A 22,462-nucleotide genomic window follows, 5' to 3' on the forward strand; every position below is an offset into this window, starting at 1 on the left:
CCCAGGCAGTCAATACACATGTACTACGGAAAGTGAATAGATTAAAATCATGATGGGTTTGGAAAATATATCTAAAATGCATACTTCTGGACCTTTGGTGGAGTAGGTTCTCTGTAGGATTATTATATTAGTACTTAACCTTTAATTGAAAACAGGGTTCAACAAATTATTTTAGCTTAAGTATACAAGACATCAGTGGTAATACCTCCAAAACACATGGATTATACATTAAAGCATTTACAAGTATCCTTAAATTATTATACTTCATAAATCAATCTCTGAATATCAGTGACCCTAATTATCAAATTCAAGATCAACATTGAAGTAAATTAATTGTACATTTGAAGTAACAGTTGACGCAATGAATATACGAGAGGAAACATTTTCTGCTAAATAAAACCCATGAATAAATTATTAACTCAGGGCAAATCCCAACTCCCCATCGTGTTGCACTCCATCAGTCATGTTCAATGAATGTATCCCCATTACTAATAAACATCTTTGCAAGGTTCCTCTCTAAATTAAAATGATGCTGCATGTGAGCAATAATCATATAAGGGCATTTTCAGCGTACGTTCTTTTATTGGGCGGGGGGGGGGGGGGGGGGGTTGATCGAGATCTCCTAATTTGTGAACTCTCTTGTCCTTGGTAGCAACAGCAACACCTGAGCAACTGGGTGTTTACGGACATCGGCCAAACACACTGCGGTCCCCATTCTCTCTTTATTATCAGCTAATTAGTGTGGTTAATCAGGCTGATAATGAGCCTGGGCGCCATGCCATTTCAATCTGACACCAGGCAAGGGTTCAGACCCCTACCAGGCGCGCCACGGGCATCCGAGACCTCCCTGAAGTTTAGTTTTCCTAGACGCCAAAGGACAGAGGGACGTCAAGGGCATCAGTGGTGTTTGTTTTGATGATAACTGGAGAGTATAGATCTGTAGCCTTTTGAAAAAAAAAGAGGTTTAGATACAGTGTGTTGCTGGATTATCTGTCAGCGGAGTGCTTCAAGATCATGTTTGTCTTATCTCCCAGCAAGCTTTCCAGATTTTTCTGCTCTTTTCCGCTCAAACAGCTGGGGACACTCCACAGTGAGAAAAATAAATTGATGCTCACTGTAACACATCCAGTATCCTGTTGACCCCTTAGATACGCACTGACACCCATATCAACCTCAACCCTTCATATGTTCCTAACGTTTTTTTTCTTATCACAGCCATGTAATTAAAAACAATCCAGTGCTATCAACTCCCATCTGCCTCCTCTTCCTCCCTCTCTTATTCCCTCCCTCTCTCTCTATCTCTCTCTCTCTCTCTCTCTCTTACCCTCCCTCCCTCCCTTTCTGCTGCCTCACTCATTCCCTGAGCAGCACACTGAGCTGGATAACGTCTCCTTCAACCCGCAGCACAGACTCTTTTCTCTACACACCAGCTCTGAGTGGATGCTCAGCAGGGGTGTTTGAGATATTAGCGCGCTGTGGGGGAACGGCTCAGGGACCTCTATCATCCACCTACAAGGTAAGCCTCTGGATCCTTTAGATTACATTCCTGTTTGCTGTCAAGTGCCAAAGTGAAAGTGGTTAAAGTTAGCCACTTGAAACTGCAGCCTTTAGTTATCACTCATGTCAGTCCCATAACAGATTTACAACATAGCATTCACTTCCATTCCAAGCTGTTCGCACATCTTTACATGCGGGGAAAAAAAACACTATCAAACACCTGAGGACATGTTATCAGTGTCCAAGTGAATAAGACTGTACTAAGTGTGCAGATTGTTTGTTGGTGCAGCCAGACCTGTGAGTTAATTCTTGTTTTGTTTGGAACACAAAGTTTAGGGAAGAACAGTACCAGTCACTGAACAGTTCTAATGTGCTTAAAACAAGTAGACCTGAAAACATTTAGCACAGATTAGTCTCAGTTTCACAGAGGGGATCTTATTTTTGACACACTGAACCACTGACCTGTTAGATTACACCCATAGCCCTGGTATGTTAAGACTTAGTTTTATGCATCATATAATGTGATTATTCCGTCACTTACTAGTCTTGTTGCTTCAGAAACTGATTTGAAGTCAGCAGAGGTGTTCACCACATGAGGGAAAACAATCTTAACTTTAAATCCTTAAACTGAACTCATTGATCAGTGTCACACATCAAATCAGTTGGTTGTTGCATTGATGCTCTTCTCACTGCTGACTGAGTGTACCGTTGTGTTAAATATATAAATCTCTCCTTAGGGTTGTTCTTCGTTACCTGTGTGCATTCACAATGTACAGAAATAAAAGCAATATGGCTTGCGCTCTAACAATTTTCTACAGATGTTGGTTCTCTACGTTTGAACAGAGTAGAGCAAAAAAAGCTGCCCCTTTCTACTGGACCGGTGTGTGGGACTTGACATTTTCAGAGCTGTTAATGAATGTTATGAGATTAAGTCACTTTGAATTTAATATGCTTTTAAAGTATTGTTTTCACTCACTCATTTTGTCTATACAGTGTGTTGTCTTATTCTGGTTTGTGTTGTTTGGTAATTTAAGGTTTAAATGCTGCTCTCTTGAGCCAAATCTCCCCTGAAAAAAAAAAAAAAATATCTCAAGACGTCTTTTACCTGTTCAAACAGAGGAAGAGAACATTGGAAATGACAGCTCAACTGTGACAAGCAGTATTACGCTTCATTGCTAAAAGTCAGTTGATGCAACAGTCCAGTTGCAGTTACTGTAGGTGTTTTCTGAGCTGTGACCTCTTAAAAGAATGCTCATAAAGGTTTAGTTTTGTACTAAAGTGAACCCTGTAATGTCACGGCATTATGTGATTTCTTAGTATAAAGTCATTTGAATCTTTTAACTGAACAAAACAAAATGATTTGAATGAACAAAGATATTTATCATTTTCAATGGTAACTCTGTCCCTCTCCCACTCAGCAGTCGGTTGGAAATTCATAAATCACTTTGCTGATTCTAATAGTTTTGTTGAGTTCAGTTTAAAGATTTGTGGTTTGTTTGCTGATTTTCGCAATTCAAATGTAGTTCACTCTAGTAAGTAAATGCATCTCCGTTGAGACGTGTTGATATTCAGTGCTGATTCTACTCGGAGTAAATACAGTATGTTGCCTACCATCAATTGCGGTATTAAATGTTTATGTGGTCAACAGCTCTGCAGCCACCTTTTTGCAACCAAAAGCTAAAAAGCTTAAGCACGAGGAAGTAATGCACTGCGCTCTGAAGTGGAGCTCCACTGCTGAAAGCAAGTGATTCACTTCAGTGACAATAGTGTTTCAGGTTAGTTATCTCACTTTGAAAATTCTCTGTTAAACATTTGTTGTGGATAATGTTGTTTACAGAAGCTTCGTGCTGAGTAAATTAAAATTATAAACAGAATTATTATACTTGGTCATATTGTACATCATATTGAGGAAAATAATCCAATATATTATATCTGTGAGTAGCTAAAATGTGAACCTTTGCTTTCAACGTGGTTTGCGGCTATAGCTGCAACAACATTTTCCAGTAACTGATAATCAGTCCTGCGCATGATCTCGGAGAAATTCAGTCCATTTCTTTGTACGGATCAGTTTCAAGTCTGAGACGTTGGTTCCTCACTTGAACTATTCACTTATTTCTTTTTAACCATTCTTTGGTCAAATGTGCTTAGTGTGGTTGTCTTGCTGCTTGACCCCATCTGTCTTGATATTCAGTTTACGGCGAGATTACCCTTTCGAATATGCTAGTATAATTCAGAATTTATTGTTTCATCAGTAATGGAAAGCAGTTCAAGCCTAGAGGCAGCAAAACAGGACCAAACCATGTTACTATGACCACAATGCTTCACAGATGGGATAAGGTTTTTTATACTGGAAGGCAGTATTTTTTCCAAATATTGTGCTTTTCATTTAAACCAGAAATTTCTATTTTGGGCTCAATTGTCCACAAAACATATTTCCAATTGGCTTCTGGCTTGTTCTTGTGATCTGTGGCAAACTGCAAATGGGGAGCAATGTACTTTTTGGAGAGGAGTGGCTTTCTCTTTTTAACCCTGCCATGCACACCACTGTTATTCACTGTTATCCTGATGGTGGACTCATGAACATTAATATTAGTCAGTGAGAGAGAATTTAGTTGCATAGACATTACCCATAATTCCTTTGTGACCTTGTGTACAAGTTCATGCACATCTTGTTCTTGAAGTGACCTTTGTGACTGACAACACTTGACTCTTATTTCACCTTCAAATTAACCTAACCCTGAAGGTTCACATGCTTTTACCACTCAGATATTGGTTAATTTTCCATGATAAATAAATGAGTATAATGTTTTTATCTTATCTATGTAATTGGGTTCACTTTATGTAAATTTATACAGAAATATAGACAATTCCAAAGCACCACTGTATTTGTTGTCAAATTTGCAAATACAATATGAGCTTCCTTTCTCCTGTCATAAGTTGCATGCCTCCTTGATTTAAACAAAACACAATAGTCAGTAGAGTTAGTGCATATTACTATGCAGAAATAAAACATGATTTAATAATCTTTTAAATTAATCTTTCATTTTGTAGACTTTTGTAGACTGTTATAAAACCCATGAAGAACAATTATATTATAAAAACATTAAAACAAAACAAAACAACGTATAGATGCACTCTTTGTTCAGATTGACAAACTGCTTCAGTCATAATAAAATCTGCCTTTATCATAATTTGAATGTCTAAAATATGTTTAAAATTTCAGATACTGTTCACTGATATGTTGGGGTTTCTCTGTTTAAACCTACTGACATTTCTAAGAGGCTGGAGTTTCTGTATTGTTCCTATGATTAGAAAAATCCTTATGTAAGCCATTTCATCAAGGATTAAAAGGTTTAAGACTCATTGTCCAACTTTTAATTCCAAATCCATTTTGCGGTATTGAGCTGGAAATGAGCCATGGACTTGATATTCATGTTCTCTATTCGTGTTTGTTTGCATGCTACTTTAGATATTTAAAACATAATTCTGTCTGTATCCTGTTAGAGAGAGGGAATGAACATCAACGGAACGCAGCTATCTGCTGCTTAAAGATGTAAATAACTCTTTGTACTGGCCAGCAAAATGATGCAGCACACTGCACATCACTGCACAGTTTTCCATAAAATGAGGCCTGCCTATAATGCATTATAGCCAGATTGTGCCTCAGAGAGTGTTTCTGTGGAGTCTGATGCTGATTCGGTCTGCGGATGGCAGTGAAACTCTAACAAGCCCCTGTCTGCCCTTCATCACCGCAGTGCCAGATATGCGCCCATGAGTATTCATCAGGAAGGGCTAATGGGGCACAGCAGTGTGAACCTCTGATTTACAGCCTGTTCCCTGTCAGGCCTAATGATAGGGCAATGGGGATGGTTATGGAAGAAACAGGTGCTGCAGAGTGAATAGATGCAAAGTAATGCTGCTGAAAGCCATGGGTGATTGTTGTTTTGTCCCCTGCTCAAATGCTCATTTGCAATATTGTGTTCACGCGTACATAATTATTGTGCATAGAAATTAGCTCTCTTGAAGTGTGTGTGTGTGTGTGTGTGTGTGTGTGTGTGTGTGTGTGTGTGTGTGTGTGTGTGTGTGTGTGTGTGTGTGTGTGTGTGTGTGTGTGTGTGTGTGTGTGTGGGAGGAGGGGGAGGGGTGGCGGGGGGGGGGGTAAGGTGGGGCCACATATTTCAAACAACAATGGTCAGAGTAAGTAAGTTTAATGGAAAATGTACCGTTTTCCTAATTGTTTCCAGCATGAATGGCACATTTAAAATATATAATGACTCTCTCTCCCTGCTAGCTTACCAACATATGGAACTCAATGATAAAGCCAAATATAATGTTTGAAATGAACTTCCATGATGTGCAAAATGTCACGAGTATAGTAAAGTTCTTAAAACAGGTGTGCTGCAGGTGGGCCATTAATACAGTAAAATACTCATTTTAACAACCAATGCATTAATCAGTGACACATTAGGGCCAGGCCATATTCAGAAATAGATTGATTGATGAAAGACAGGTACCAAATTACCTCTACAAAATAGATAATAAATCATATTGATATCGGCCTGCTGCAAAAGTCCCGCAGTCTGTTTGTGTCTTCTATACACTGTGAGAGACAGTGTACTCAAGACTCATTTACATCTAGCTTATCTAGTGGCGACCTCATGTCACAGACCTTTGTTTTGGAGCAGATATGCGATGTCAAATCAAGCAAACTGTGTTTTTATCATGTTGGGTTGTTTCATGTAAAGGACTAAAGCGCGAAATGTATCCCTTGAAAAATGTGTTCGTCACAGTCAGAAAACAAATAAACATAACATAATATATTATTCTGATAGTGCATATCCCTTTAATTAAAATGTGACTCAAAACAATTATCCTGGTTCCCCTTTTTTCCCCACCCATTTGTTGGAAACTCATGACATTTTAATTAATAAATTGGCAGCAGAGTAAATCAAAGCAAGAAAATTGAAGTAATTTATTTATGTATATTCATAATTTTGGTTTCCCCCTCTGATTTAAATAAATATGTGTAGAGGAGATGTAATTCCACTAGCTACTTGCTAATTGCATTGAAACTATCAGCATTTTTTTAAGGTGTGAAAGAAAAACATTTTTGCGGATTCAGCGGACTCTGAAACAGAAAATAAATGTTTTCTATCACTTTATAAAAGAGTACCAAACTGTGTTTGTGCAAAAAAAATAAAATAAAAACAGTTTCACAACTCCTGTCAGTGAAGTTGTTGTAGGTGTTCAGCAGTTGAAGCTCACTCACCGCAGGTCAGCTGGCACAGTTTACCATTGGATGACTGCACAGCCCACACACACACACACACACACACACACACACACACACACACACACACACACACACACACACACATGCTCAGTGGTAGCTCTCTGCCTGGACCATCCCACACTCCAACGGTGTCTTTTCCACAGAGCCGGCAGTCAGGAGGAATATGGGCAAATCCGAAAGCCAAATGGACATCATGGAGAAATCAAGTAAACCTGGGAAGCGTCATTGGACTGTTGCAGAAATCAGTCTGTCCGTGCTGCTGCTGTTGGTCAGCTGTGCCTTGGCCGGGCTGGTAGTCCTCTACACGTCGGCTGTGAAAGGTAATGGCTCTGTCAGGATCACTGTGGAAAGAACCAGATATTACAGATGGCAGCAAGTGATGGCAGGTGTCTCCCGACTCTATTTCACTGTCAGCCAACATTTGACACTTGCGATATCTCCATAAAATGACCGCGATCTGCTTTTCACAATACTGATGCACATATGTCAAACTTTTGCAGTTAATATGACACTAAAATTAACAAAATAATGCTATATTTTCAAGGGGAAATCTTTTATTTTTGTGGGCTTGCAAACAAAGTTGCAAGGCTACATTAGACTTAATTATATATTCTCCTGCTTGAAATCAATAAAAACAATTGCAGAAATCATTCAAATTTAGAATAAAGTCATCCAGACTGTCTAATGTGTTCTTGAACCTGTTTTTTTCTCAGAACAAACAAACAGGCCGAGTTTGTCCAGGAGCTCAACAGGGCAAGGTGAGTCTCTTTAGCAAACTGAAGACAAGATGCACTGTGGTCTTAGCGGGTTGGCATGTGTCATGCTCCAGCATGTGCCTCTGATAGACACTGTAACACTGTAATTCTCTTTACTGCCTGATCAGCAGTGCCGCACAAAGGTGAAACAACACAGTCTTTGCTGACATCGACATTGTCTCTCACACACAAACCACAGATCTAAGCCACTTAGAATAAGCTCTGTGATTTACACAGCATCGTCTCTCCTGTCCCAGTTGGAGTTAAGTCCATATTTTTTCTCATTATTGTTCACACATTTTTGCAGGCCAGCTGTTTCGCTCCAACCTCAGCAATGTGTGCACAACAGCGGACTGTGTCACTGCAGGTGAGGAGAGCTGCTTTTCCCTCTGCTCCTCTGCTGTTTTGTTTTGCAAACAAAGTCAGTCCATCTTAGACAGAAAACCACATGCTTTACAACCCCATGTGAGCCTTGACCATGCTGTCCTTCTTCCCTGTGATCTTAAAGCTGCTCGGCTCTTGCAGAACATGGATAAGTCTGTGAAGCCTTGCGATAATTTCTACCAGTACGCCTGCGGGGGTTGGCTGGAGCGACATGTCATCCCGGAGACCAGCTCCCGCCACAGCGTCTTTGACATTCTGAGGGACAAGCTGGAGATTGTCCTCAAAGGTCAGCTCGGGTTTTGTCTTTAGTGGTCAGTGGGCCGCAGTATTCGGAGCACATGAGGGGGCTTCATTTAGAAAGGACTTGTTTGCATGTGTTTTGTTGTTGCAGGTGTTCTTGAAACAAAGAATGAAGAGGACAGAGATGCAATCAAGAAGGCCAAAATCCTGTATAGCTCCTGCATGAATGAAAGTAAGACACTCTTTACTATATGTCTAATTATTTGTATATTTTTTTTTTTCAAAAAAAGAGGCTAGTCTTCCTCAGGCAGGGTATCCACAAGGTTCACCAGTTTAACTTTAGAATTTTTAAGACCTTAACATTCAATATTGTCATGATCATTTGAAGTAAAGTAGAAACGTACGATGAGAACCCAGTAGGGGTGATTTGACATACAATTATTCATTATTGAGCCCATTATTTTCAGTTCTTACCAACTATCCATTTCAGGAATTTCTAATGATCTAATTTATTGAATTAATGGATAACTGGCATAAAATGGTTGAATTGATTACCCAGTCACAATGATTAATTCATTTAAGTTCAATTTAGTTTTTGCTAAAGAGGAGAACTTGCCTGTTGAGTTAGTGAGTGCTTGCAACAGGTCTGATGCAGCTAACTAAAGCTACGCAAAACAGGATTGAAAAAAGCCTCCTGTCCAATAATGCTTTCAGTTGTAATGTTTCCTGAGTTCATTCTTGATTTTTTTTTTTCAGCTTTTTTTCCAGCTGCATATTGTCTTACCGTGTGAAGAGTAGTCACATCACAGCGTTGTTAAATGTTCTAAGTCGTGCTTGTGTACTATTTGCAGGCCTCATAGAGCAGCGTGATTCGCAGCCCCTCCTGAAGCTCATTGACAGCATCGGAGATTGGCCCGTGGCGTCAGAGGACTGGAACACCACAACAGGTACTGAAGCCTCTGAATATGGTCTAATGTCCTGTCTATACAAACAGGAACGTGAGCGCATGCAACACGTCCACACAAACGAGCACTGTGCCTCCTCATATACTAGTGTTCACACAGAGCTGGTGAAGCTATATTTGCACCCAGTGAATTGCTGAGTATAAGCTTTGTTGGCGGGATCAAGAGGCCGGTCGAGCCTTTTCAGCTGAGCAGTCAGGTGGGGAGTTTGGGAGGGTGAAGCGTGGGTAGAGGAGCAAGTCCTCAATCAGGACTGAATGATGCTTTAAATAGCCTACGCTGCTCTTCCCCATCCTCTTGACTCTTTCCACTGTAATTAAATGTAATCATGGACGGTGGCTCAAACAGAATTAGCCGCGCATAGCTGCATCTGAACACAGAGACTTCTGCAGCCCACCATACTGAATTTTGTTTGTTTGTAGCGAAACAAATGTTTTTAAATTGAGTGCTTATTTCTCCCTTAATTGCAGAGGAGGCGTGGAGCCTTGAGGACACACTGGCAAAACTTACCGCTCGTTTCCACAAGAAGGTTATGCTGGACATGTATGTGTGGACGGATGACCGAGACTCTCTGCGCCATATCATTTATGTGAGATGATAGTTTATCCTACACAAACAAATAAAAGTTATTATAGATATGGCTTTTTATCATTATCAACAAAGCCAATGAAAAACAAAACAGGTCTTCTTTTTTTTGGGGAGGGGGGGGGACTATTTTCAGCTGCAGATGAATATGTATTTATTGCTCTACACAGCATTTTGGGCAAAAGGACAGAGCAAGTAGCGAGATTTTTTTTTTTCTAGGATGGTGACAGACTATTTTACACTGACCATGCCATGATTGAGTTTTACTGTCCCCTAATCCTGATGCTAGGTTGGTGCTAGATTGGATCTGTTGTAGGGATGCACACTTTGAACTCTTTGCTGCTGTGGCTGATTGTTTCACTGTCAAGCAACTGGTCCCTAACCCCAACGTTGACCCTTCCACAACATTACAATCAATCACAGATATATGCAAGCTAAGGCATTAACTCTCTCCCTTAAGGCAAAATTAATCTGTCACCATCCTAGGACAAAAAAAAAAGAAGGCTTCATTGAAAAAAAAACTACAATAGTGATGCTCATGGTAATGAAGGCATGTGTCTACCAATGCAACATTGTTTTTCACTGATGTTTTTATTTAGGCACACTAATAGCATGGCAGTGCCAAGCTACTATTTTGGTTTAGTCTGAAATATCTCAACAGCTATTTGATGGATTGCCATGAAATTCGTGGTCCCCATTTAATCTTCTTCTGGCTCAGTTAATTGCTTTGATTTAGGACCAAATACCTGCAACATTCCCACTAATCTCAGCAAATGTTGGCATGCTAATACACCAAACTGAGATGGTGAACATGGTAAACAATATACTTCCACATGTTTGCAATGGCATTATGAATTTTGTACAGAGATATGATCAAATATGATTTAATATGATTATTTATAGATTGCAGACTAAAAAAAAAATTACAATCTGCAACATGGTCCCAAGATGTTAAAACAAAGTCAAGCCATACAATATAACACTAAACAATTATTAGTTTAGTTCAGTCCACTGTTTTTTGACTGTTAAAACACATAGATGTAAATATCATAAAAGGTTTATGGGAATGCAAAAATGCATAACTGCTGCTCTTATTCTTGTATTTTGGTTAGATTGACCAGCCGGGACTTGGAATGCCCTCCAGAGACTATTACTTCAACGATGGAAACTACAAAAAGGTGATGCTTTAAAGGAACAGTTCACCCAAATCACAGAAGAAATTATGTAAATAAAAACTGTCCACAGTGAGGTCTTATTTTTTCAAATATCCTTTTCAATTAAGTGGTGCAAATATAATTTCCTTCAAATCTATTGTTCTAAAATAAAAAAGGTAATGCTTATGCAATTTTACCATAGGTTCGAGAGGCCTACCTACATTTCATGGTTTCTATTGCGAAAATAACCCGAGAGGACAGGAACTTGACTCAGGATGATGACAGAGTGTGGGAGGAAATGATGCAAGTGTTGGAGCTGGAGATTGACATCGCCAACGTGAGTGCCAGCCACAACAGGAAATGGGACTGTGGGATGAGGGCAAAGGAAAATTAATAATGACAAGATGAAAAATTAGCACCTTCTCTGTGCTTCCTTTGAATGAGAGAATCAGGTCGCATTTAGTGTGGACTTTATAGATTAGGCAAGCTTTAACCCATCCTTTTTTTTTTTCATGCCTGTCAAGAGCATAACAAATGGGCCTTGCCTGATGACATGAGAGAAAAATGTAAATATATAACCAAGACTCAGTTTATATAATTTTTCTTCCTGTTGCTGGACAGGCTACATCACCAGCAGAGGAACGCCAAGATGTCACCGTTCTTTACAACAAGATGACTCTCGGTGAACTGCAGAGCACATTTGGCCTTAACGTGAGTGCGATTTCAGTTCTTTCCTGTGTACTACATGTTGAATGTGCCAGCAGGTCAGAGATTTCAAATAAACTGAATGAGGATGTTTTACCTCTTTTGTCTTCCAGGGTTTTAACTGGACACGATTTATTCAAGGTGTGCTGTGGGGTGTGTCCATTGATGTGGAGCTGGAGGAGGAGGTGGTGGTGTACAGCTCTCCCTACCTTGAGAAGATGAATGACGTTCTCTCCAGACACAGTGTCAGGTCAGTCCAAGAACGATATCCTGATGAAGATTAAATTATTACAGAATAGATACAAAGCAGAATAACAACATATTAATACTCATTAATGTTTGCAGAACTATGCAGAACTACCTCACATGGCAGCTCATCATTGACCGAGTCAACAGCTTGAGCCGCCACTTTAAAGACGCCAGAGCCCGTTACAGAAAGGTCCGATGAGCAGGACAAAACAGAGCAACACTATTTAAGATTTACTTGTTCAAAGATAAAATAATGGTTTGCCTATGTTTGTATGGTCAGACTCTCTATGGGACCACTGTGGAGGATGCTTGGTGGCGAGAGTGTGTCCGATACGTCCAGAGCAGCATGGAGAACGCAGTTGGAGCTCTGTACGTGCGCGAAACCTTTGCAGGAGAAAGTAAACGAATGGTGAGTCTAAAATTAACCTTGAACATAACAGAAACAAGTTGTCCTTTGAGCATTGAAACCTGTTTCTGTCGCAACAAAAGTGTATGTAAAACTATGACACGCAAGCTATAACACAAATGTTGCATTGCTGTTGGAAATTTGTAGAATGACAAGCATTATGTACAAAAAAACAGATCCTGAGGTGCCAGGTGTCACTTTTCAAGCACCAAAATGCATTATGGGCCACCAAATGACATATTTATATACTCTTCTGACAGTTTAACACGTGTTCTTTAGATACACAAAATGTATTTTCTGTTTTACCCAGTACAAAAAAACAAATGTATCAGAAAACCATTCAATGCGTTGAAAATCCATTTCAAATTGAACTGGTATGCATCATGTCAGTAAAAAATTGCAATTATAATTATTCCAAAACAATGATGAATTCATTTGGTGTGACCTGAAACGCATTTGTCAGAGCAAATTGTATTTAATGCACAACATTGGGTATGTGTTATGGGGTCTAATGCGAGTCTATATCAGACTGATGTCACTCGTTTTATTGGTGTGAAATGTTTCCAGGTCAGTGACCTCATCAATAAGATTCAGAAAGCGTACGTAGAAACACTGGAGGAGTTAAGCTGGATGGACACTCCCTCGAAAGAGAAGGCGAGAGAAAAGGTATAACACAAGCAAAGTTCGTTCTGAGAAAATCAGAAGGGCTCTCCAGAAGATGTGAGGAATTATGCTGTTTGGTCTGCATCTCTTGCAGGCCATGGCAATCAAAGAGCATATCGGCTATCCAGATCATATTCTACAGGGGAGCAACCAGAAGCTCGACCAGGAATACGCACATGTAAGTTCAAACTGAGTCACGTTACCTGGCGACAGTGTAAATAAGTAAAACGTGCGTTTATCGCAAATTTCACTAATTTTTCTTATCAGCTAAATTTTAGTGAAGAACACTACTTTGAGAACATCCTTGAGAACCTCAAGTCTGAAGCACACAAGAGCCTGAAGAAGCTCAGGGAGCCTGTTGATCCTGATTTGTAAGTGGTTGATACATCACACATTACAAGCTGTCCTTATCAGTTAAGTCAAGTTTACGGTCGCCATGTTTTGGCTAAAGTGGAGAACATAAAACGTCATCCAGGGTGGCAACACAAACCTTTTAGCTGATGTTGATTACACCAAAACAACAAAGTCAAGTCATACAAGTTGGCTTTATCTTTCTGTTTCAAAGATAATAAACAGGAACGTGCTGATCCCCCCAAAAAATATTTTCTAAAATGGATATGGTGCATTTAATGCCCTGCTGCTGCTTTTGGAGTCACAAGAGAGATCTTCTACGTCCAAATAAAATGACACTTAATCAACATTGAAAGTGAATGTTTAGGTAGCCTAGATTTTTTTCATGGTAAAAAATGAGCTTTATGCAATATGCACAGCTGCTGTCTGTAACAGGAAATACAGGTCAATGCTATAATAAACTTTATGCCCATCATTCCTCAGGTGGATCATCGGTGCTGCTGTGGTGAATGCATTCTACTCACCCAACAGAAACCAGATAGGTAAGGCTCAATGAGACCACTGGCAGCGTCTGTAAATAAATTAAATGTGGTTTTTTTACAGGAATAGTCACTCCTCATTACAGCACTGCAGGTACCTATTGTGTTCTCATTTCCTACTTGTTTTTGTTTGTGCAGTGTTTCCTGCAGGAATTCTGCAGCCACCTTTCTTCAGTAAACATCAGCACCAGGCTCTTAACTTTGGAGGAATAGGAATGGTTATTGGACATGAGATCACACATGGATTTGATGACAACGGTGAGGGACTGGGGATTCATCGTTAGTGTTTTCGGAAACCTAAACTTATAAATACAGTTTGTAGTTTGCTGTCATTCCACAGTAATAATTTATTTCAAATTTGTTTTTAACAACAATTTGCCATCATCATTTTTGGCATACAGTACTTAACGCATTATGTTTCTTTGCAGGACGTAATTTTGACAAGGATGGTAATATGCTAAACTGGTGGAGTAATTACTCTGCTGAACACTTTAAAGACCAGTCACAGTGCATGGTGCAACAATATGGCAACTTCAACTGGAAGCTCGCAGGTGGACAAAATGTAAGCACCTTGTGGCATGTATGAAATAAGAAGGTTTTTTTGGATGTCATACAATGTTTTAAGTGACCACCAGAATGAGTGTTTTCATGATGGTGTGTGTTCATGGTTTTGTCTGCGTGATTGCAGGTCAGTGGAATCAGCACTCTGGGAGAGAATATTGCAGACAATGGAGGTGTTCGTCAAGCATATAAGGTCGGATGTTGGCTGTACAAAACCACGTCAATATTTTAGCAGTAATGACTAGCTCCAGAGTGCTTATAATAAACTTTATGCAAGTCTACAATCGGTTTTAAGTTAGTGTATGTGTGTGTGTGTGTGTGTGTGTGTGTGTGTGTGTGTGTGTGTGTGTGTGTGTGTGTGTGTGTGTGTGTGTGTGTGTGTGTGTGTGTGTGTGTGTGTGTGTGTGTGTGTGTGTGTGTGTGTGTGTGTGTGTGTGTGTATTTACAGGCTTATCTAAAATGGGTGAAGATGGAGGGTAAAGAGCCTCAGCTACCTGGTCTAGACATGGATTATAAGCAGCTTTTCTTTCTCAACTTTGCCCAAGTAAGTTATGAGCAAACATGTTATTCTTACAGGTATCATTTAAGCAGACAGAGGCCAGATAATAATTTAACTATCTGGGGTTGCGAGCCAAAGTTCAAGATGAGTATTTTTCAAAATTAGTAATAATAGCTATATTTGACAAGAAATATTAATTTGGTCATTTTTAAAAAGCATTTGCAATGTTAACTATCTGCTGGAAAAAAAAAGATTACTGATATAACTTTGTTCTTTTCTAGGTGTGGTGTGGTGCTTATCGGCCTGAGTATGCCAGCCAGTCGATCAAGACTGACTCACACAGCCCTTTAGAATACAGGTAAGGAGCTGCAGTAGGGTCAGATGATGATGAGGATGTTTAACTACAAAGTTGAACTTCTATTTTCAAAAAAAAATATGTAGGCTATATCATATACAGATTATTATTTCAGGCAAAGTGTTTTTCTGTCGTAAAACATGTCAAGTAAAGGTCTTTAAGTACTTCATTATATAACTGCTGATTTAAGTAACTTTTCATTGGCAATATTAAAGCCTTAATCTACTGTTGGTCTGATGTAAAATGTTCAATGCTGCATTTCCATTTTTAATTTAAATATGCAGTAAAAAAAAAAAAAAAAAAAAAAAAAAATATGAACAGTAATAAATAATACTGGGATGCAGCCATCTTGCTGCTAAATTCACTAACTTTTGTTTAGAAGCCAGGATCTTTAGTAATTTATACCATCTTTACATTGCTGGGCTGAACTCAGGGTTGCTCATTACATTATCAGTTAGTTTGAAGTTGATCCATGAGATTCACATTGATGGAGGTGTTCAGTTATTTAAAATTTCCAAACTGAATACATTTAAGAGAGACACTGGTCATTTAATACAAACAGTTTCATAATACTTTTTTTTTTTTTTAAGGAGTCACTTGTCGTGATAAACCCACAGGATTATCTTTCAACCCTGCCATTCCCTTCAGTGACATGGCGCTTTATATCCTCTTTTATTGTTTTGGTTTTCTTACAGTGGACGGTTTTACTGTTTTATTTTACTGTCATTGTTCTGATTAGTGTCACTTTTGACTGGAGCAGGCATCTGTTTTCTGTAAAAAAAATAAGAAGAAAAGCGCTCTAAAATCCCACTGATACTAATGGTAAACAGACAAAGTTTGCGGCCACCTGAAGAAAAACGGCAGAGAATTTAGCAGCTAAAGGGCCAGATATTTTCGACAGGTGTTAAATGGGACCAAAAACAGAGTCAAAAGTAGAATGAATGTTGGGCTTTGACCTACCAGGTTAAAAGAAACATGACTCCAAATGAATGCTGATATTACTTTGTATCTGATGGATGTATAAAAAAAAAATAGGTTTGCTAGCGTGTTAGCTGTTTCACAATAAAAGTGGAAATTTGTCACAACTTTTTAATGCTTCTCCTAAACGGCAGTAAATAAAATTGAGATTGCAGGTGTAATTATTGCCGTTTCCAAAGTCACAATCACTAACTTCAAATTTAATTTAACCTCATGATAATACTCTGGATGGACTGACAGAGCTGGATCACTGTTCGTCCAGCCTCAGAGCAGCCACACAGCTCAAGCTGGACGTGTAGCGTTTTGCCTCATTAAATTCAAAGATTCACTGGATTGAAAGTTTAAGCCTAAAATTCATACAAATAATTTGTTGTATAACTCATAAACATACCTAGATGAGTGCAGCTAGATTTTCTGATCCAAATGAGGACTGGGAAGCTGGACTCACACTAAAGCAACACCCCTCTAACATTCTTAACATACTTCAGCTTTTATCATCCTTAATGTTTTGTTTTTCTTTTGTCCCCAGAGTGCTTGGGTCGCTCCAGAATTTCGAAGCTTTCTCAGAAGCTTTTCAGTGCCAAAAGGGCAGTCCAATGAACCCTGAGCTGAAGTGCCGTGTCTGGTAGAACCGCTGACATATCCATTTCTTGACATTGGCAACTCAAATCAAGAGAACAGGCTGTACTTTAGCCACAGAGACATTCTGTCTATGATTTATTCCTGTTTATTTGGGGCCGAGTGATGACACAGACATGTGCATATACAGTACTGGAGATGAAATTAAAATGGCTGATGTGAAATGCCTGGACACCCTCGTTTCAAAACTTGAAACATATATAGTAAAAAGAAGGAAACTTGCTCAAGTATCCTCCCAAGTTTGAAGCGTTGTCTGTTTGAAGGAAGTCACTTTTGCTGTGTCCCACAAGAGATGACGAGGGGGTACATGAATGAAAAGGCTACAAAGAAAACATAAAACCTTGTGAAAAGGTTAAAGCTCATATGGCTGGCTTTTAAATCCTTTCCCAACCTTTGTTGAACTAATTCTTTAAAAAAAAAAAAAAAAAAAAAATCTCTTTTGTAGATCTTTATGATTAATACATTGACAACTGGCACTGAGCAGCCTCTGTATCTTTTGTCCGATGTGCTATTTTCAAGACATTGTGCCATTTCAGAAGGAATAATAGTGAACAAATTCACCAGAGACTGAAGAGTATGAAATGAAAGCCGGGGACTTTGCTGAAGTAGAGCTACAATAGAATTAGTCACACTCTAAGAGTTTTGGTCATTCAATGTTGCATGAAAACAAATTACCTAAAGACTTTAAGACTGTTAAATCTCTGCAGCTTTAACCTTAAATTAACATTCTGCGAAAGCTGCAGCTTTCAGCATTTTTACACTTACAGAGTGGATACATATTTAAAATTGACAGAGCTATGTAGTACTTTTTGTAAATCTTTTTTTCTCAGTTTCTTTGCCATGTTCTGTGAATGATTGTTACTCCATACTCACTGCAGAAATGTATATGTATGTTATGACAGTTAGTCGTAAGAAACCATATTCCAGATGTTTTGAAAATTAATGGTGGCCTGGTAGTTTCTAGCCAGTGAGAAATACCCAGCAGTTGTTGGAGATAGAGTGATGTGATATTGATATTACCTGCATTTATGGTCACTCTGTTTTGATTGTGGTCTGTTTATATCATAGTTGTTTGTTTGTTTGTTTGTTTGAAGTCAGCTCCCTCACTTCCTCTGCTTCCACACACATCACCTTTGATTTGGTTTTCTTAGAGGTTCCCATGAGTTCCTAACACATAGCATGTGTCAGATGACACGAACCTACAGTGCATTTATTTAAAAAATAATAATGTACACGTGTATGATATCTGTGTATTCTCATTTAACCTCAAATAGTTATTGATTTATGGAACAACTGTTCTTTCCATTCCCACAAGATCTCCCGAGAGGAGACTTGAACAGACAGCGATAACAAGACTTTTGGCCACTGGGCAGAGCCAATTACATGCCAAGGGGGAGCGAGAAGAAAACCCCTCAGATACACTCGAGCATGGACAGGCAGCAGATGAAGTGGTTTGCCTTCTGATCTTGCATTGATCAATGTCGTGTCAGATGAAAGGATGGAGTGCAGTGTGCTGATGCGTGGTGACCGCTGTAGCCGATCCACAAACCCGAGGGCAGACACACTGAAGAATGGAGTTGGTCATTAGCGAGATGGCCAGGGCCAGGACTGTTATTTTCTACCTTTATGAACAAGTAATGATAGGGGAATCAAAGCAGAGCAGACCCTCATAAGAGAGGATTGACACACTGGCTGCAGTAAGCCACCATTTTTGTGCTGAAGAGCACTTTAAAAGACAGGCAGAAAAACAAACAACACGAACCGGATTTGAATGTTTGCTATCACTGGCCACATTTAGGATGCCTGGGTAAACTGAACACGACTGTTAGGTCTCGACAGAGGCTGCTGAACTGAATGTGCATATTGAAGCTTTATACTCTCAGTCTGTCTTTCAGTCTTCACATATTGGCAAATACTGTTGTGTTAAGCAGGTTGGGAGAGGACACATTAATGAAAGACTGTTTTCTTCAGAACCCAAGTGCTGATAGTGTGCTGCCATCCTAAACAAATGTTTAACATTTTGGGAATTACACTGACTTGCTTTCTGCCAGAGAGCTTGATCGTTAGAAAATGGACCACTCTCAGATCTGTCCATTAAATTTAATAGGGAACAGCTACCGTGGCTCGGACCAAGTGTAACAAAATCTCCCTTGATTAGGTTTAGGAAAGGATTGTGGTTATGGTTAAGTTAATAAACAGTTTTCTTTTTCTTTTTTTTTAAACCACAGCAGAATGTTTCTGTATTAAGCCAGACCTCGTTTTGTCATTGCTCGGTAACAAATAAGACTCATTAGAGAGAATGGAAAAGTAATTTTCTGTGGTGGATGGAGTACTACACAGGCAGAAAAAGGCTGAGGTTATCGCAGGGCAGGTGGGAGTGACAGGATCTGAAATTCTGGGAAGGTTAGTGATTGATTTGATTGTGCTAGAACTCCAACTCCCTCCACCAATCAACAAGGCTGGATCCACAATGTTGTGCTTAGTCTGGCTGACAGATGCTCTCATGAGGCTGCAAAACTCCTTCTAAAAACTGGTCTGAGACAGTGTCTCTCAGGAGGCTGTGCAGGCGGAAAAAAAGAAAAACACGAGTCTCACTAATGAAGGATTGCTTGGGTAATGGCACGAAGTGCACCATAGTGTGAATAAATGGTTGACAATTGTAAAAATTACAGTGTTACCATCAGATTTAGGCAGACTGTTGACAAAGTCCAGGGAAATGTGGGACAGGAAAAGGCTGCAGGAGCACAGCAGGGGCCTCGTGGAAGACCTTGGTCTTGTTTGGAACAGATAGGGCAGGCAACCACAAACTTCTGCACATCTGATGGGCCACCAGAAGTACTGATGGGGAGAGAGAGTGTGTAGATTGGCAGGCCAGGAGGGAGGTATAGCGCCACTGGAAAACTTGAGAGCATAGGTGAACTGGGACAAAAATACAGCAAGACAGTAAGGGTAAGGTTTTGCCTTCTGCTTGGTGACCGTTCTGACGATGGTGTGAGGGAAGAATTCCCTCTGGTTCTCCAGGGGTGTCCGGTGTGATGTTTTGTGCCAGAAAGATGGGAGAGAGCAAAGTTTAACCCAAACAGAAAGCCCACCGGGCCAGGAGGGAGTTCAGGTGTTGGACCGAAGGGATGCACCCCATTTTCTCATGGTCATTCAAAACCACCAAAGGCTGCTCTGCTGCCTCCAACCAATGTTTCCATTCCTCCGGGGTTGCTTTAACAGCTAGTAGTTCATGGCTGCCAGTGCCAGTTTTTTTTTTTTTTTTTTTTTTCTAGTTGTGAGCACAACACAGAGAGGAGCATCCCCACGCTGAAATCTGAAACGTTGACCGTCACAAACCAGCAGTTAGGGTCTACAACGGTGAACATGGAAGCAGAGGTGAATCAACTAACTTGTGGACACCCGTAGTCTTCCTGGAGGACCAGTGGTGGTGCTGTAACCTTGGCCAAAACCCTGGAAGCGTTTGCTCACGGGGGGGCTGGAGTGGCCGAATTGGTGAGTTGACGAAATGGAGTGAGCCAGCTTTAACCAGATTTACGTTCAAGGGAAGAATGCGTCCTGACCATCACAGATGCTTGTCACAGAGAATGCAAGAGGAGCTTCCCTACATTTGAGCAGGCCACTGGGATTCCCACGCTTGCAGTGATAAAAGCTGCTGACGCTCATTTGTGCCCCGCTGAATTAGCCTGGATTTACCAGACCTAAATTCACTGCATGAAAAGGTAGTCTGGCTACGCTCCATTGGGGATCGTTTCCACTCGTTGCATCCTAAAAATGGGCACAGACCTCGGGCTAATTTTCAAACTAATGGAACAGCCTTAAACCAATCAGAACCATAGAACATGTCAGTAAATTTTTACTGACATGTTTTTTTTTGTGTGAATTTTTATTTTTTTTATTTTAGGCATTGCTCCCAGTGCTGCTTTAATTCCTTGATGTTGCTAGCTTTGCCACAATTGTTCGTATCGCTGTAGCTTTACCACCACCACAATTGTTGGAACTACATTTCAAAGCAAACGCTTACAAATCACTTGAACATTCTCGTACTTAGTCATCCCAACTGGTTGGTCCGGTCTCTAGTGGGTGAGCTAACCTTCATGTGAACAGAGTTTTCAGGCTCTGTGCAATATCCGGGTGGAGCCAGGCTAAGGTTAAATCCCGTAAAGCGTAAATTCAAACTGAGAGAAGGGTCATTTGGACAGCTTGAGTGAGATTTTTTTTTTTTTTTTCACTAGAGGAGACAAAGTATTTGGTGACAGTGTGTACCTTTAGGTGGCTTTGAAAAGGCAAGCTATTTCCAGCTGTTGTACTAAGATGAGCTAACCAGCAACTGACAGTAATTTTATATTTAACAGAGAGCAACAAGAGTGGTATTAGCCTTCAAATAACTCTCTCCCAGAAAGCAAATAAGTGCATTCCCCTAATTGTCAGACTATTCCTTTGAACAACAAGGCACAAATATCATGTCTGATAGAAAGAAATTCTGGAGGCTAAATCATGAGCTATGATGCAACATTGGGCTGCTGTTAGAAGAGCAACAGGTTAAACTCTTTAAAAAAAGAACAAAAAAAAAGTTTAAAGTGCACCAGTTTAAAGTTGCTAACTGAACACCAAGGGTATATAAAACAAAATGTGTTATTGTCGATACTTGATGTTCTACACTTAAGAAAATCTGATTTAAAATCAGGTAAGAATAAAAGAAAAGAAAAAAAAAAAGAGTACCTTTCTTACCTTGGTTTTAGATTCACATTTTCTTAAATTGTGAAATTGTGTCGTTTTAAAATTACCAGCCAAGTACAAATTATTTTTTGCCATATATGAACATGTATATCCCTCAGAGGAGTTTATTTATCTAAATGAATATTTATGAAATAATGTTGTTGCTTTGCAAGAATTCAGATGTGACAGATGTTTTATGAATGTTCCTGCTGCTATGTAATTATCTAGACTGCTATTTTTGTGACTCAGATCTGTAATCATTGCCATTAAAGTGACTGTCTCAAATGGTGCGATCTCAAGGCTCTCCTTTGCATGTGTAACATAAATTTTATATATCTAACTAGTTGCAGTGTTTAGCTAGCCCACAGTTTCAGTAGTGACACATTAGCTAACTAAAAGGAAAGAGGCAGGGTTATGATGCAGCAATACACTGAATGAAAGAACAGTCTTAATCTGAACACTTATCATAGTTCTGGGACATTTTGTCCAAAGATCTGCTGCAAAAATAAAGTAAATTTATGAAGTGACAGCATTACAATTACAAAAAACAAGGAGGTTTTAAAATAAAAATTTCTAGAGCAAAGTGATGCTTGAAGTGACACAATCAGCCAATTTCAGCTTTAAATACACATGAGGAGAGAAAACAGTGGGGTGAACTGATGGAGAGGAGAGGAGAGACAAAAATCACAACCATGGTGGTGTGAAGTCCAATGATTGAGTTCCAAGAATTTGTAATTATTATTGAACAATTCGTTTTGCATGAAGGTAGAATAACTCTTAGTAATGTCAAACAGTCCTATTGAAACTCTGCACATCTGCATGAAACTTTTCACCAGCTAAAGCCAAGTATTGACTTTAATATGAAATGATGCCTCAAAACGTGCAGAGGAATGTATGCACTTTTAAAGCATGGTGTAAGAAAAGACAC

General features: G+C 39.6%; 1 protein-coding gene across 2 annotated transcripts; it reads left to right on the forward strand.

Annotated features, from left to right (window-relative positions):
* Window positions 1-1,378: 1,378 nt before the first annotated feature.
* Window positions 1,379-21,813, forward strand: mmel1 (membrane metallo-endopeptidase-like 1). 2 transcript variants are annotated; one of them, XM_069690851.1, is made up of 24 exons: window positions 1,379-1,516; window positions 6,934-7,110; window positions 7,504-7,548; window positions 7,853-7,912; window positions 8,054-8,215; window positions 8,321-8,401; window positions 9,021-9,116; window positions 9,602-9,720; window positions 10,829-10,894; window positions 11,073-11,207; window positions 11,492-11,581; window positions 11,689-11,825; window positions 11,921-12,014; window positions 12,105-12,233; window positions 12,798-12,896; window positions 12,988-13,071; window positions 13,161-13,264; window positions 13,728-13,786; window positions 13,922-14,041; window positions 14,212-14,345; window positions 14,472-14,537; window positions 14,793-14,888; window positions 15,125-15,201; window positions 16,706-21,813. In XM_069690851.1, the coding sequence occupies exons 2-24, from the start codon at window positions 6,954-6,956 to the stop codon at window positions 16,803-16,805; spliced, it is 2,310 nt and encodes a 769-aa protein (XP_069546952.1). In that variant the 5' UTR covers window positions 1,379-1,516; window positions 6,934-6,953; the 3' UTR covers window positions 16,806-21,813. The 2 variants fall into 2 exon arrangements, with proteins under 2 accessions (XP_069546952.1, XP_069546953.1); XM_069690852.1 differs by lacking the exon at window positions 1,379-1,516 and adding an exon at window positions 3,211-3,272.
* Window positions 21,814-22,462: the final 649 nt, after the last annotated feature.

The sequence above is a fragment of the Brachyistius frenatus genome, unplaced genomic scaffold (genome assembly GCF_029030835.1).
Source record: "Brachyistius frenatus isolate BFR_SWC_R1_liver_20210118 unplaced genomic scaffold, ASM2903083v1 Contig_10, whole genome shotgun sequence".
NCBI classification, from domain to species: domain Eukaryota; kingdom Metazoa; phylum Chordata; class Actinopteri; family Embiotocidae; genus Brachyistius; species Brachyistius frenatus.

What these genes read in the sequence shown, in the direction of transcription:
- mmel1 (XM_069690851.1), top strand. Translation starts at nt 6,954, where the DNA reads ATGGGCAAATCCGAAAGCCAAATGGACATCATGGAGAAATCAAGTAAA. An exon ending in TAGCTCCTGCATGAATGAAA is followed by an intron (nt 8,402 to 9,020) that starts GTAAGACACTCT and finishes TACTATTTGCAG; the next exon opens with GCCTCATAGAGCAGCGTGAT. An exon ending in GGACTGGAACACCACAACAG is followed by an intron (nt 9,117 to 9,601) that starts GTACTGAAGCCT and finishes CCTTAATTGCAG; the next exon opens with AGGAGGCGTGGAGCCTTGAG.